Raw genomic sequence first — 15157 nt, 5'->3', positions numbered from 1 at the left:
ACGCGTATTGGCAAACTAAGGAGCTAATCTGTCACACGTCTGCGTCGTTGACGGAGTAAGAACAATTCCAGATTAATCCTGATCACACGCGTGACTTGTCAACTGTTGCCCGACACTTGCAGCTTGTTTGCGGACTGGGTAATGCAGGACTTGTCCACGGGGCCCGGGATGTTTGTGCTAATAAAGTTGTGCGTTGCTGCATACTGCCTTTCTGCGCTAACACGTTTTGTGTAGTATTTGTACTCCTCGTTTCTGAATTTAACATCTGTGGTCGGTTTTTTTTTTATCCCGAGAGATGCAGGCCTTGTCCGGATCACAGAAACAAAGCCAGGCTTGCGTGGGGGTCCACTGACACCGGAAAGGTGAGGCACCGCGACCCTTTTAACAGCAAGCCGCTCGGGGCATGAGGAGAGACTGGATTTGTGTTTCGTGTGTTTGTGGCTCCAGGGTTGCACTTTTCAGCCGACTGCCGATTACAACCAGTCGGCATGTCTCGCCGAGGGCCTTTAGCTGCTGTCATCACCACGGTCCTGGGGGCAGCCCTGGGGGGGCTGCTCATGTGGAGAGTTTACCGCACAAAAAGGAAAAGGCTGCCTTCCGTCCAGAAGGTGGCTGATCCTGGGGAAGCTCCGTGTCCAGTGGGAAAGACGATCGCAGCCACGGTGTGCCAATGCGCCCGAGCTCCACTGCAGGAGGAGGAGAGTCGGAGCCCACCGCTGCCCCCTCCTGTACGGATACCGTCTTACGAGCAGCTGCTGGGTGTGAAACCATTGATGGTGAGCTCCGAGGAGGAGTGGCAGCGGCTGTGGCCGTCGGTGCAAACGGAGTTGGCGGTCTACCCGGTGCTGGGGCTCGACTGTGAATGGGTAAACGAGAACGGCGTAAGAAATACATCTTGCATGTTTTTTTATAACCGAAAAGGAAACCTCCACGCTGATTGTAACCGTTTGGCTTCTAACCACGCTCGTGTTCCCGACCTGGCTGCTGTTGCAGGTGTCTGTTAAAGGCAGAGCGTCTGCAGTCTCCCTCTTGCAGATGGCCACGTGCACGGGTCTGTGCATCCTGGTGAGGCTGCAGGCCTTTCGCATCAGCCAGCAGCCGCTCCCCGTCAACTTAATTAAAATCCTCGGTGACCCACGCGTTTTGAAAGTTGGCGTCGGGTGCTACGAGGACGGCAAACGTCTGACGCGCGACTACGGTGTGGCGCTGTCGTGCACAGTCGATCTGCGCTACCTTGCCTTGAGACAAAGGTAGAATCTGCTCGCTCTTCAAGCGCTTCAAGTGTCAGTCGGTTTTTGAATTTGCAGGTAAAGTTCTAACGCTCTGCCTTCCCAGGCTCGCTCCCGTGAGTAACGGCCTGAGTCTGAAGTCTCTGGCAGCCGATCTGTTGAACGTGTCTCTGGATAAATCTCTGGCGCTGCGCTGCAGCGACTGGGAGGCGGATCAGCTGACACTGGACCAGGTGGACTTTCATTGCGTAGCGGCGCTCCTCACAATTTTTACATTTCGTATTTTAGATGAGGAATAACTCGGCAATTCAAGGAGACTTTGAGCGTAGTGTCCAATAAATGCAATCGGTTCAAAGCTTTAAATGGTTGGATGTATTTGGCAATTGTTTGATTTGTCCTCAAGACCCTTCTGATTAGCTTAGTCTCCATAGCAACAGCTGCAGAGACCGGTAGAGTTCAGATACTTCTGTTTGGAGCAGAAAAGAAAGGACTAAACTTGAACCAGTCGAGATTCATTCTGTTCCCGTTTTCATCTAAATCTCCGTCCTCGTCCGCGCAGATGATCTACGCTGCCAGAGACGCCCAAGTGTCCGTCGCGCTCTTCTTCCACCTCCTCGGCCTCCGCTCTGAAGCCGGTTCCGCTTCGCCCAGCGGGAGCTCGTACGCCGAGCTGACCACCCGCTGCCAGGACCTGGTGGACGTGCCTTTCAGAGGTCAGGGAGACGGAGACAGAGACAACGGGGCTGCCGATGGAGAGAGGAGGCGGAGAGTGCGGAAACAGCCCGCGTCTGAAAGCCCAGAGGCTGGAGATCAACAAGTCCCAGACCCTCGAAAGAATTATAAGAGGAAACCGCTGGGTGTGGGCTATTCCGCCAGGTGAGGAGCGATCCGCCTCAAAAAACAATGTAATGCTTGATGCCAGTTTCTTGATCATTCATCTGTATGACATAATTTAAAATCTATTGATTGCTCTCTGACGTTTTGCTGTGGGTGTATCTGCTGCAGAATAATGTCGCCCTGTCTTTGTGTCTCAGGAAGTCCCCGCTCTACGATAACTGCTTCCTCCACGCGCCGGACGACCAGCCTCTGTGTACCTGCGACAAGAAGAAAGCCAAATGGTACCTAGATAAAGGAATAGGAGGTACACCGGATAACTCCCACGTGTCACCATGGAAACACAATGTCTCATGCCACGTTTCTGAGCATTTAATAGAAATCAAAATAAATCTCCGTCAGCCAGGAAAGGCAGCTCAAACGTGTCCGGAGATTATAACCCACGTCCTCCGCTTCTGTCCCAGTGCTCCAGAGCGAGGATCCCTTCGTCGTGAGGCTTCTGTTTGAGCCGGCAGGACGTCCCGACTCCCAGCAGGACTATTATCTGACCGCCAAGGAGAATCTCTGTGTGGTCTGCGGCAAAGCAGATTCCTACATCAGGTGTGACGTTTGAGTTTGTCTGAAAGTGACTCGTCGTTTCTGAAAGATTCAACCTGAGGCTTTATTTTTTTTAACATTCACGTGGCGTGACGATGGAACTCCTGGTTTCCTCCGTCTCCACAGGAAAAACATTGTGCCGCACGAGTACCGGCGGCATTTTCCCATCGAGATGAAGGACCACAATTCCCACGACATCCTGCTCCTCTGCACCGCCTGCCACGGCGCCTCCAACGTCCACGACGCCGTCCTGAAGCAGCAGCTGGCCGACGAGTTCGGCGCTCCTCAAGGCTGCGAGGAGGGAGTTCGTCTGCTGGAGGACTCGGACCGGCGCCGGGTGCGCTCGGCCGCCCGCGCCCTGCTCACCGCCGGGAACGGGCTGCCGGAGCGGCGCCGCGACGAGCTGCAGGATCTGATTAAGAACTTCCTGAACATGAATGAAGCGGAGGAGCTCACGAGCGACACGGTGACGCAGGCGGCGGGTTTGGAAACGCGGTGAGTCTCGAGTCGATCCGGAATCCCTTCTGCTACGCCCATAAGAGCCACACCTTTTGTAATGGCGTTTCTACGCAGTCCCTAACCCGTGCTTCTCTCCTCGGAAGGATTTTTAATGAGGCGTACGTTCCTCATGGTCTGAAGGTGGTCCGGGCCCATGCCAAGAAGGGCCTGAAGGGCCTGATGGGTCTGGAGCGCCGCTGGAGGCAGCACTTCCTCTGCAACATGAGGCCTCGCCACCTCCCTCCCCTCTGGTCCGTGGACCACAACCACGGCAAGTTCCTCCGCAAATACGGAGCGGACCTGCCCGTCAAGCTCAACTGAGAAACCGGACCAAGAAGTGGAAACGGGGTTTTCGCATTCCGTCTAAACGCCGGTTGGATTTCTCCATTTTACAAGCCAAATATTTTTTAGTAACAAACTAAAGGCTTTGATGTACGACCCAGGACAGAAATGACGCCGGCTCGTGGCAGCTGTTGAGTTGCCACCGGTGTTTCTGGGAACCAGCCAGATGCTGCTAGGTGACCACCTGGACCCTGACCCAACCTCACGCCTCCTCTGGGGAGAAATCCAGCACTGAATCTGAAGAACGCCGCTCCGCCGCCGCGGGCGCCATGAGATTCCCTATTTTTTAAAAGATGAAAGGTATAATATTTATGTAATACTTAAATGTAAGAAACTTATTTACAGTAAAAGCTGCGGCCTGCTCTTAATTCCCCCTAAATATGACCCCCCCCACCCCCTGCAGGTTTGCAGCTTTTACATCCATCAATTGAGACTCGATGCAGAGCGAGGGTCATTTTAATACGACCTTAAATGATTTGGCGCGTCACCCTGCTTTTCGTTTTCACTCTATTGTCGGTCAGTCGATGGATGAGATTCCCAGAAGCCCATTGAGGAGATTAGTTTCTTCTCGAGGTGCCTTTGGGCCTGAATGTCTGTTTGCTTTTGCAGTTGGAGATGAATACTAACCACAGTAAAGCTGGCCGCTCCGGTCGATCATTGAATCTCCTCGTGTTCGCGTCCCGCTCGCCGGCGCTCCTGATGGCTGGGGCGCCGCCACGGTTCATGTTTTTTTTTAAATGCGCCTCTTAATCCCCAAACCCGACTGGAGTCGCGGCGGCGGGACGTGACTTTTGTTTACAGCCACTTCACTACGACGTCGTCTTTCAGAACCCAAACTGCACAGAATGGAAAAGCTGCCAGCTCTAATGTGACTTTGAAAAAAATGTCTTTAACATTCAAACCTAATTTGTAAGGTTAGGAATTTGAATCTTGTTAAATCCCAGCTGCTTTTGTGTGTTTTTGTTACCCTTGAATGTGAATGATACAGAAAATTAAAGGTATTGTTTGTATTCATCATGCGACTTGTTTATCAGTAAATTCTTTACATACAAACACGACAACATTCACTTTTCTTTTTTTTTACAAAATCACAGTTTAATAATAAATAGTCTGTAAAAATGAGTACAAAAGCTGTTTTCGTAACATTTCATATGAATCATTCGTGACTTTCGGGTCAAAGGAATCTCCGTCAAGAAGGACATTTCTCTCTTTTTTTTTTTTAACTACAATCTAGTTTTGCTGAATTAAGGCCTCTTGATTTTGGCATCAGAACAATCTCTCAGTCAAATGTTTCGTATCTGGAGTTGAATTATCGTAAAGTTATGAGCTCCCCTGGTTTCACAGTTTAAGAAATAAATATACACAAATACCAAAATGGCTCAACATGCAGATGTGATCCCTTTATCCTAAAATGCTGAGAGAACTAAGCACACTTCTAACGGTCAGTGTTGGACACTGCAGACAGTAACAATGACACATGAGGCTGGTTCATCCACAGCGATCCCACCAAAGCTGACATGAGAAAAAACAAAAGAATCTCAGGCAAATATCAGGAAATACTTATAATTCAATAACCTTGATTTAAAACATTGTCAAATTTGTGAGTTTTCATTGGTGGATGAAATGTTTCGGCATTATGTTGCTACATTGCTGCTAATTTTCATTTAACTTGGCATAGCATAAAGGAAAGTAAACAAATGGCGTGTCTTTATTTACAGCATTTTCTTTCCAATGTGTTAACGAGTTTCAGCTGCACTAATCGGCATATATTGTAAATTCATTTTCAAGTCTGTAAATTAGCACATTTTAAGGGTCAGAATGTCAGGAATGGCGGCCTGGATGTTAAGAGGCTATGCTACGATTTGTAGCCATGTATCATAGCATTAAGGCGGTAAACGCATAGCATTTGTTAATTAGATCAACAGTTGATGGTAGATGGATGTTGTGATGGCTTTGAATTTGCAGAACGTACATGAGATTGGTATCAAATTGTATTTCCCAAATAGGAAACTAGGATGTAAATCCAGTACTGTGTGTCCAGCCGTACTACTGCAGAGGATTTCATCATTAAACTACTGCATATTATAAATCCTTTTGTTTATTCAACAAAAGACCATTTAAAGACATATTTAAAAAACAAAAAAAGACCGTTTAAGACACGAGAAGGCGTGTTTGATTTAGCCCCAAATCTCTGGATGTTGTTTTACTACGAGGGGACACATTCCTTTCTTTGCAGATTCCATTTCCGTAAAAGTACTGCACGCACAATGAATTAACAATAAGGCATATTCCAAACATGTCCAATTTGCAAGCCAAAAAACATCAAATGATGAAGCACATTTTCAATTTATATGACAGAAAATTTGTTGCAGCTTTTAAACATTTTGACCTTCAAGGTAAAACACCAATCTGCAAAGAAAACATTGACGAGGGAATGACCTTCATTCTCTCGAACAGAATTTCCTCACAGACAAGCAAGATTGTCGCTTTAACGTAAGATGTTGCAGAAATCATAATTGCTCCATGGCGGCCGTGTTAAAACAAAACTCGTTAAAACGAACTATTAACGTAATAAATAAACGAAGCAGATGATTCTCTATAGTTTTTGGTCAAAGGCTGTTGGATGATGCAGAGAGGCTCTGCACAGTGTGTTGTGGAAAACAGCTGCAGTTTTGGTGACTTCTTTCTTCGTCTTTTTTTTTTCTTTGTCATTTAACCCCCCCCCCCCCCCTAAATTGGGTTTTTATCAACTTGCTCCCGGGCCAATGGAAATCGAGGTGAAGCTGCTTGGTGCACACAAAATTACATATAGAAAAGATATGGCGCAATACAAGCGTCCAGAGAATCCTAAAATGATTCCAACTTTTACTCTGGACAGAGATTTTATTTTATTTTTTAAAGGTGTAAATGCAAACCAGTTTTACATCTGGGGGGGGCGGGCTTCTGGACGCTTGGATTAAATCCCACAAATGATGCAAAAACGCCTTTGCAGCATTCTCCTAAGCGATTCAAAGAAAAGCTCGTCTCCAGATGTGCCGCCAACCTAAATTAAATCGGAAAGGGATGCTTTTCTTTCAATCTCATCGCCGACAGATGAGCGTAAACATCTGGATCTGATCTCTCACGCTGCCACGCCTCTTCTTTTTCCCATCTGCACGGAGGCGAGCGGATAAAGGCTGATTTTTCAACATTTAGGTGAACGACAGGTTTCAATGACAAAATAAGCATTGTCACATTCCTCCCGTTTTCCTCCCTCCCCCCTATAGCTGCACCAACGCTGCTCCCCACGACCAAACTCATTATTGCTTGCTTGTTAAGACAAAGTATGAGAAATCACTCGTGTCTCAGTAAAATACAAATGCTTTCACAGCCAGACTCCAGCATGACACAAAAAGCATGACGGCCAAAAAAACGTCTTTTGTTTTCTCCCCCCTCGGGTTCTTTCTGCTTCTCCGAGGACAGACTCCAGTTAGTGGGAAGAAGAGACACGTCGTGGACGTTTGCTGGTGTATTCAGGATGTCACAAATTCTTTGGAGTTTCATTCAATAAGCTGAGATGAATGAGCCTGCAGGGTTTGTGTTTTTTTGTGTGTACTGTCCCATCGCAGGATGAAATGTCACACATTCCCTTTAGATCCACACAAACTGACTTAAATAAAGACACACACACACACACAGGTTCACACACACACTGGCTTTCTCAATGCAACTCATCTGAAAACACAATTGGCACGGATTATCAAAATAAATACCCTGGAAGGAAGCTTGGCACTATGCAAAGGAAATTTCACATTTTTGAAAGAAATCTTATAAAAAACTATTAAATAATCTCATTCTACTCCATGTTGCTCGTCATCCTCACTATTACTTATATTCTATATGCTGATGAAGGTTGCACCAGTGTCGTAAACCTCTGAATGACTCAACTACCACTGAAACAATATAGCTCCTATTCAAATACGTAGATATGTAGATATTTTTTTCCACAAAGGTACACCAAACTGAAGTATCTAACACCTATCGGACTATAGATAGTGCCGTTGTCTGCATTTCTTTAAGTGCCTTTTCATTTTTCCCCTCCTCTCTCTGTCGGTTCCGTAAAAGAAATCTCTGAATCCCAGGAACAAAACCTCACCCCCCCCCCCCCCCCCTCCCCTTTTCTTCCCGTGTCCCGTCTCGGACCGGTGTTTCTGAATCTGCGTCTGTCAGGACACATTTACCTCACAGGTGTCCCTCCAGGATGCTGGTGACAGCCTGGTCCAGCGAAGGGCCCGCAGGGACCCTGGTGGGGGCAGCAGAGGGGCCCTGCAGGCGCTGGAGCTCCAGGATGCTGTCGATGGCGCTCTGCAGGTGTTCACTGAGCATGTTGTCTTCCTGGAGGGGAGGGGGCGGCGGCGGCGGCGGGCTGAACCGCTGCTCCATTCGAGGAGACGCATCCAACCTGGAACATTTCAGTTTTGGAGCGCTGACATCTCTGGGAGGCGACTCGAAGGAGCCAGCCGGCGGCTCTGGCATAGAAAGAGGGTCTGGGGCTTTTAGTCTGGAGGTGGGCGACGTGCGTGGGACGTCCCGCGCCGTGTCACAAGGCAGCGCACCGTTGGGCTGAGGTCGCTGGGGCGCTCCCCCGGGCGCCTTAGAGTGCCGTTGGTTCACAGCTCCGCCGCCGTTGGTCAGCTGCCCCGTGTGGTCCCGCTTGAGTCCCGGGTCACAGGCCGAGTTGTGGACCACCTTACGGGAGCCGGACTCCTGCTTGATGGTGAGTCTGAGAGCCCCGCGGGAGCTGGAGCGGTACGTCTTCAGGCCCGGGGGCCGGTCGGACAGTCTGGACCAGGCCGGAGGGGAGGAGGGGGCGGAGGAGTGGGAGCCACGGGGGGAAGATGCTGATGTAGCCAAGGCCATCGTAAACGACTCTGGAATAAACGAGAAGGACATTCAAACCTATTTTTCCTTTATTCCTGCTTCATTGTTTTACAAGCAGACAGAATCAGCCATGCCTGACATCACATTCTCCAGGATACCCCCCCCCCCTCCTTTGACAGCTTTTAATTAACATAACAGCCCTGCTTTAATTTGCTCCTAACCTCCCATGTAATTTTCCCATCATCATGCGGAGTCATTCTCAGCACGACCCCCCCCCCCCCGCTCCGCATTGACACAGCTTAATTACACGTTCACATCTGGGAGCTGCTCCGAAGCCAACGTGCAGGTTAAGTGTTGCGCTCCGAGGCTCGGCAAAATTAAGCAAAGAAAACACAAGCGTGTCACAAATTAATCCCCCACCCCCGCAAAAATTCCGTCTCAGCCCTGGGAATGGAAATATAAAGGCAGACGATCACATTTCCACACGGGTGGGTCGTGCGTCCCGGCCGGTCACCCACCTGGATCTCTGCGCACTCGCCGTCTGTCTTCCGCCAAAGCGCATCGTTCCGCCTGGAGGAAGAGACGCTCCAGCATCACCATCTCCGCCGAGGGGCTCTCCTGCTGTGGAAAGCGGCATCACGCGTATCAGGTTCACCCCCCGGGATGAAAGCTCTCACTGCTCAGGTAAAGAACGGGTCTTACCTGGGCTTCTCTGACCAGTAGCTGCCTGTATTTGTTGACCATGTCCTTGGTGCGTTTCAGCAGGAAACCGGACACCGTGTCAAACTCCTGGTCCACTGCGAGTCCCCAGAATAAAGTCAACCAATTAGTTCTAATAGGGCTCTGGATTCTGACAGGTTCGGTCACAATTCACTGATTTGTAAGGAAAAGTATTTGGATCAATATCAGATTTTCACAATAAAACTCAGTTTTCACTGGGGGGGGGTGAACAGTACCCCTCTCCTCCTCCTCCTCCTCCTCCCCATCCTCTGTTAAATATTAGTGCATTCATTCTTATACGGTGAAAGGAGCTGCTGATGGGACAGAGAGTTGGGAGATGGTAAACATAGATGTGTGTTAAAATAGCGATGCCCCCCCTGGCGTTGTTGGTTGCTACGAACCCGTTGTTTTCACCTCGTCCATCTTGGGGGGGGGGGGGCAACTTAAAAGCCGCACAACCCGGGTTATAATAATTATATCTGCAGCACGCCCCTTAATTGATCTTTCACATTTCACTTTTTAAATCAGCCTGACCTAAACTGAAGTTGTCCTGATTGGGCAGGTGACCGGCGCAGGCGTGGTACGGCAGCAGGCGTCTCACGGCGTCCCTCAGCGTGGAGAAGGCCGGCCCGGTGAAGGGCTTCTGAACCGCTGCGTGGTCCAAACACATCCGCTGCTGGAACCTGGTGGAAAGCGACAAGAATGTGGCATCAGCCGTAAGTAAATCCTGGTTTAAAGGGGTCGGAAAGCGACGGGATGCGCCTCAGAAACCAAACCCGCTCTTTTATAATAATGCTGAAACGACTCCTTGGATTGTTTCTTACCTGTGCCGGAGCATCGCTGGTGTGAGCCTCTCCTCTCCATGCTGCTCCGGAGGACCTGCCAGCTGGCAGCCGGGTAACATTTTGGGGAAAAGGTCAAAGGATGGAGAGGAGTGTATTTTACAGTCATTAATGAAAACCCACAGACTCATTCTGAGTCTTGGCACAAAGTTTAACATCCGTTAACCAATATAGAGCTGAAACTGTGAGGGTTTTTCTTATTTATCTCCAATGTTCTGTTGCTCTTGCTCCTGTTTTATAAATAATAATACATAAATTATGAGCTCTCAGTGGCTAAAAAAATAAACATGGCCTTTAGATAAACAAACCAATATATTGATCATCCTTCTTATATGTTTGGGCTGCATTTCCCACCATTTTAAAATCTGATGTACATGGTATTTCCAAAATTAGCTGCACTTTAAGGATCTTTTGCTCACCTCGGCGCCCGTCTGCTGGCTCGTCTGGGAGGGGTCGCGCTCTCTGGGAGGCGGGGGTCTGTGAACCTGGACGCCCTGGGCTGCAGGAGAGGATGGACCGATGTCGAGAGTTAAGGGTTTACTCTCCACGACCAAGGCAGCTGTTGGCTCTGAAAAGGAACAGAACCAGGAGGGGGAGGATTGGGTCGGAGGTGATATGAGATCAATCGCAGAGTATTAGAACTCACTGTTGCGTGTGTGCTGCTGGACCGCAGCGTCGTCCCCGTTGGAGACTCCGGCAGCTGTGGGTTCAGGCTGCTGCTGAGGCACCGAGACATGCAGAGGGGAGGGACATCCGTGGACCGTGGCGTCGACGGGGGGCTGAGGCTGTGAAACAGACATCTGGACCTGATTCTGGGCAAATAAGGCCTGTGAGACCTGGAGCTGCTGATGAGGGATCTGGTACTGGACTTGAGTCCCGATGTGAGGCTCAAGAGCTGGGATCTGTGGGACGGAACCATCGGGTTCAGACAGAGCGATCTGAGACCCGGGCGGAGGGTTGAAACTGGTCAGAGCCAATCTCTCTGTGCTGGGGAGGAGCGGGGAGGAGCAGATCAGGGATGTGTCCTCCGGGTCGGAGTGGAGCGGTGAAGCCTGGTCCGACAGGACGGTGCAGGAGTCCCGTCCAGAGACTGTTTGGATCTGTAGTTGGGTCTCTCTGTCTCGCTCGCTGGGGACGGGGGAGGCGAGCGACTCCATCGGCACCACCGGCAGCGCTTCGGCCAACAGGTCGGATGAGATGGGAGAACTAAGTGCTTGCTGTGGCGGGAATGATGAAGACAACGAAGACGATCATAAATATGTATCTTAATAGGAATAATTTTAGATTAAAATATAATTTGAAACAATAATAGTTTTCCTCATCACATATTTCATTCAGCGTGTTCTGGAAAGGAATGAAGGATGTGTGATATTTAAAGTCCGTTAATAAAATCACCTGCAGTATAGATATTACTACGATCAGTAAAGGACAAAATATGGCAGATAGATGACTTAAAAAATTATATTCAATCATCTCCCCACCTGAGCGTCGTCACAGTAACGAATCAGCACAAAGATCTCATCACGGAAGTATAGCAAGAATTCACTTACCTGTTGCAGATGCTGCATAAAGGCCTTGTTCTGACTCATGGAGCGGGCCGCCGCCTCCACTGCGTGGGTGATGTCTGCCGGGGGCATCGGGAGTTTAGGGATCCCCACGGCTGGGTCGGGGCCCAGAGGTGGTTCAGGAGGAGGCTGCAGGACTGTAACTACAGCCGGAGAGGAGGTGGGCTGGATGGAGACGTGCTGGAGGACGTGTCCGTAGGGCTACAAAGGAGACAAACCAAGGAGTTAAATATTGAATAAAACAAAAAGAATAGATATATATATATAATCTATATTCTTATTTGTGCACATCCCATGAAGCTTCATGAAGTCCTTATTTAGTCAAACTTTATTTGGATCATTCAAAAACGAGACTAAGAGAATTATTTTAGCCATTTATTTTACATTCATCTACGATTTAAGTCACGTGTCCTCCTTCTCCTGTTAGCCTAAGACTTCATTTAAAACCGTTTCATGTTCCAGAATAATTAATCCAAAAAAGTAAAGGTGAGTTTTCACAAAATATTTTAATAGAAAACAATAAAAAAGGTTCAAAAATCAAGACCGGAGGATTAAACATATTAAAAGACGGCAGCCTGGTTTGCTAACACAATCGGAGGACTTGATCCCCGTCCCCAAAGCGGCGGCGTCTCACCTGTGGCAGTTGGTGGAAAGTCTCCTCCGAGGCGGTCCGCTCCTCTTGGATGGCTCTTTCAGGCACCAGAACCACAGAGGCCTGCTGGAGGCTCAGCTGGGATTCCGCCTGAGGGGTCGGTGCTTGGGCAGCGAAGGGCAGCCCCTGGACCATGGAGGGGCCGTTAACAATCGAGATGGAAGTGAGATCTGGGGGGAGAACCCCTGAACTGTTGATCAAGGTAATGTGGTTTCCAAGAGCGGGGCTGTGGACCAGGGCGGCACGTTGCCCCTGCCCCCCTGCTGGAGTGTAGGTTCCAGCCAGTTGCGCTGGCATCTGGAAGACGGTCGGAGGCGCTGACTGTAGCTGCAGCGGTCCAGAGAGCACAGTGGCCCGGCGGAGCGCTAGCTGCCCCGCGGGGGTGGTGAAGACGGGGCTGAAGTTCAGCTGTCTCTGGGGCACGGCTAGGATCTGAGAGCCATCTACGAGCTGCCCAGCGGAGGGCGTCAGGCTGTGGATGGACGGGGCTTGGTGACTGGGGGTCAGCAGCGGCCGAGCTGCACCGGCAGGCTGGGAGATTGTAACGGGACACTGGCCTGGAAGGAGGAACTGGTTCTGTCCTTGGAAGAGTCCCTGAGGCTGGAGCACAAAGGAGCCGCCCTGGTTGACCAGCTGCAGGCTGACCGGTTTGGGGAGCTGCTGGGTGGGCTGCGTCGGTGGCGCTGCGGGCTTTTGGCCTGGGGGCTGGGACAGTAAGATGTTCGGTGAGGCAGTCCCAGGGACGAATGTAAGTCCTGGTGTGTGTTTTTGCCCAGGAGGCTTGGGACTAATCTGAACCAGTCTGGGCTGAATGCTGATTGGCAGTTTGGGTTGGATGGGAAGAGGCGCACGTTGCAGAAGGATCCCCGGCGCCGCCGCCGCCGCTCTCAGGGGGGTCGGGGTGATGAGGGGACGGCTGGTCACATTGGGAACAGCCTTGTGGATGATCATACTAGAGCCCTGGGCAGGACTCAGGGAGAAGGGGGTGTCCGGAGGAGCAGCGGGGAACACGCTTCCAGGCAGGAGTCCCATCAGCTGAGGAGGGGCGGCGGGTTTTAGAGAGGGGCAGCCTGGACCGACAGCCAGCAGGGAGGGCTGCGGAGGGTCCACTGCTGCTTGTGTGTCTCTGGGCAACGCTGGGGCGACGGGCAGGGTCGCGGGCTTGGATAGGAATGGTACAGTCGGTGGAGAGAGGAGAGGGGTCGGTGAGTACAGAGACAAGCTGTCCCCGGTTTGGGACAGTCCCGCCTCCAGAGCCATGGTCTGCTCCGTGATGTCGGCCTCCTGCAGGCTCTGCTGGAGGATATCGCACGCCACCGCCGCCTCCTCGGCTTCCTCCAGTTCTCCCTTTTTTGCCTCAAATTCAGCCCCCACAGGCGTCCCGCCCCGCAACACCTGTGGGTCTTCTCCACCCTCCGGCGATGACAGGAGGGCCTCCTCCAAGAAGGACAGGTCCACACAGCCGGGAGGAGGCGTGTCTGGGGAGTCGCTGCCATCTCCCAGCAGGGAGACGGGGCTCTGGGGGGGGAAAACCAGCGGGAGACAGACAGAGGAGGAGCAGACAGACGACAGGATCGGGGAGAAAGGGAGCAGAAAAGGAGGGGGGAGAGCGGCGCGATTAGCGGGAGCTAACAGGGAACCGTTTCTGGAACAGAAGGACAGGAAAATGATTCTCTCCTGGGGGAAATGGCGGTTGTTGTGACGCTGCTGGCTGTGGATCCAGACACTCACCGGGGCATCTGCGAAGAGGGAGGGCTCCCCAGAGGAGGCGTTAATGAGCAGGTCTTCAGTCTGCAGCTGGTGGGGTGACATCAGAACATTTTAGGCTGGCCTCTGCGTTACTCGTCTGGACTTTATTCATTTTCTCTTTGCTTTACCTCGTTGGTCCCATGAAGGAAGTCGTTCAGGGCTTGAGGGTCACTGCGAAGACGGGGGAGATTCAAATCGTATAAAAACAACAACGCCAACAGTTGATCTTGATGTTTAATCGCCAGGGTGGTTTATACGCATGTCTGAAGTGTCAGACTCACCACAAAACATCAAGGAGACAAGTCCCATCGTCATCCTCCATGTCAACTATAGGAGGAAGAGCAGAGCAAATGCAATCAGGTGGAGCATCTTCATCACCGGAACAAGGGATCGATCAATGACGGAACTCTTTTGTTTTTGCATGATAAGCTATAAATTCACACTCCAGATCAGATCTGAAAAAGCATCGAACCACCCCTGCCCTTAAATAATAATGAATCCTCTCCTCTGGCTCCGGATGATGATCCGGATTCAAAGCAAGTTCTAATGGATTGCTCCTTCAGCCAGGGCGACGTCATCGGACGCGCTCTCAGTTCACAACACCAGCAGAACTTTGTTGTCTTGCGGAGGCGTCCACCTGTTTGTGTTGTCCCCCAGTAGATGAGACAGTTTCAATATCGAGCTTTTTTTAACCTCGACCTGTGACCCTTACGCCAGCTGAGGAGTTATGAGAAGTTAAAAGTTTATTCTGATTATTTTCCTAGATTATTTGTGATCAGCAGCAGCACCGCCCTTTGAATCGATGTCCCGGGACCAGAATATAAACCTACTTCATCAATAAGAGGCCCCCACACAGAGCGGTCGAGCTGAGTTCTGGTGGCGGCCTCATGGAAAGTGGTGGCCGGGCTTCAGCGTCTGGAGACGCAGGGCAACCAGGCCGAGGCGGCGGGATGGGGACGGGTCCTCCCTCTGCTGCAGCATCGCTGCGTCCTGGGGGGGGTGCGAGAAGCCGGTGGACACGCTGGATGACGGGGGGGGGGGCAGACGCCACATGCTGTCAGGTCACATGGGGTTACCACAAGCCAAAAACCTATCCTCTCATTGGTTAGACGTAAGATCAATATCTGCTTTGGAGACATCTGGACCGGCGCGTCACATTTCTGGACCGTATCGATCACGCCTGAGGCGGATGAGGGGAAAGCTATTGTTGTGGCTATCGCAGACACGAGAAGCTGTAAATAGACCCCCCCCCCCCCCCCCCCCCGCGCC

The 15157-nt window shown here is 50.9% G+C and overlaps 2 protein-coding genes across 2 annotated transcripts; one reads left to right on the top strand and one right to left on the bottom strand.

The window, feature by feature from the left end:
- Positions 1–488: 488 nt before the first annotated feature.
- On the top strand, positions 489–3479 carry exd2 (exonuclease 3'-5' domain containing 2). The gene is made up of 8 exons (XM_068752354.1): positions 489–881; positions 994–1250; positions 1336–1462; positions 1789–2105; positions 2264–2370; positions 2528–2663; positions 2787–3155; positions 3263–3479. Exons 1-8 carry the CDS (start codon positions 489–491, stop codon positions 3477–3479), a joined length of 1923 nt encoding a protein of 640 aa, XP_068608455.1.
- Positions 3480–7721: 4242 nt separating this feature from the next.
- si:ch211-168d23.3 (BRD4-interacting chromatin-remodeling complex-associated protein) lies at positions 7722–14213 on the bottom strand. The gene is made up of 12 exons (XM_068752399.1): positions 14170–14213; positions 14017–14059; positions 13871–13936; positions 12122–13657; positions 11473–11688; positions 10569–11139; positions 10342–10490; positions 9905–9966; positions 9615–9763; positions 9063–9157; positions 8879–8981; positions 7722–8410 (listed from the first exon to the last, which is right to left on the bottom strand). The coding sequence occupies exons 1-12, from the start codon at positions 14208–14210 to the stop codon at positions 7722–7724; spliced, it is 3720 nt and encodes a 1239-aa protein (XP_068608500.1). The 5' UTR covers positions 14211–14213.
- Between the last annotated feature and the right edge of the window lie 944 nt (positions 14214–15157).

Source organism: Brachionichthys hirsutus, chromosome 18 (genome assembly GCF_040956055.1).
Source record: "Brachionichthys hirsutus isolate HB-005 chromosome 18, CSIRO-AGI_Bhir_v1, whole genome shotgun sequence".
NCBI classification, from domain to species: domain Eukaryota; kingdom Metazoa; phylum Chordata; class Actinopteri; order Lophiiformes; family Brachionichthyidae; genus Brachionichthys; species Brachionichthys hirsutus.
This window is presented reverse-complemented; position numbering and strand designations above follow the sequence as displayed.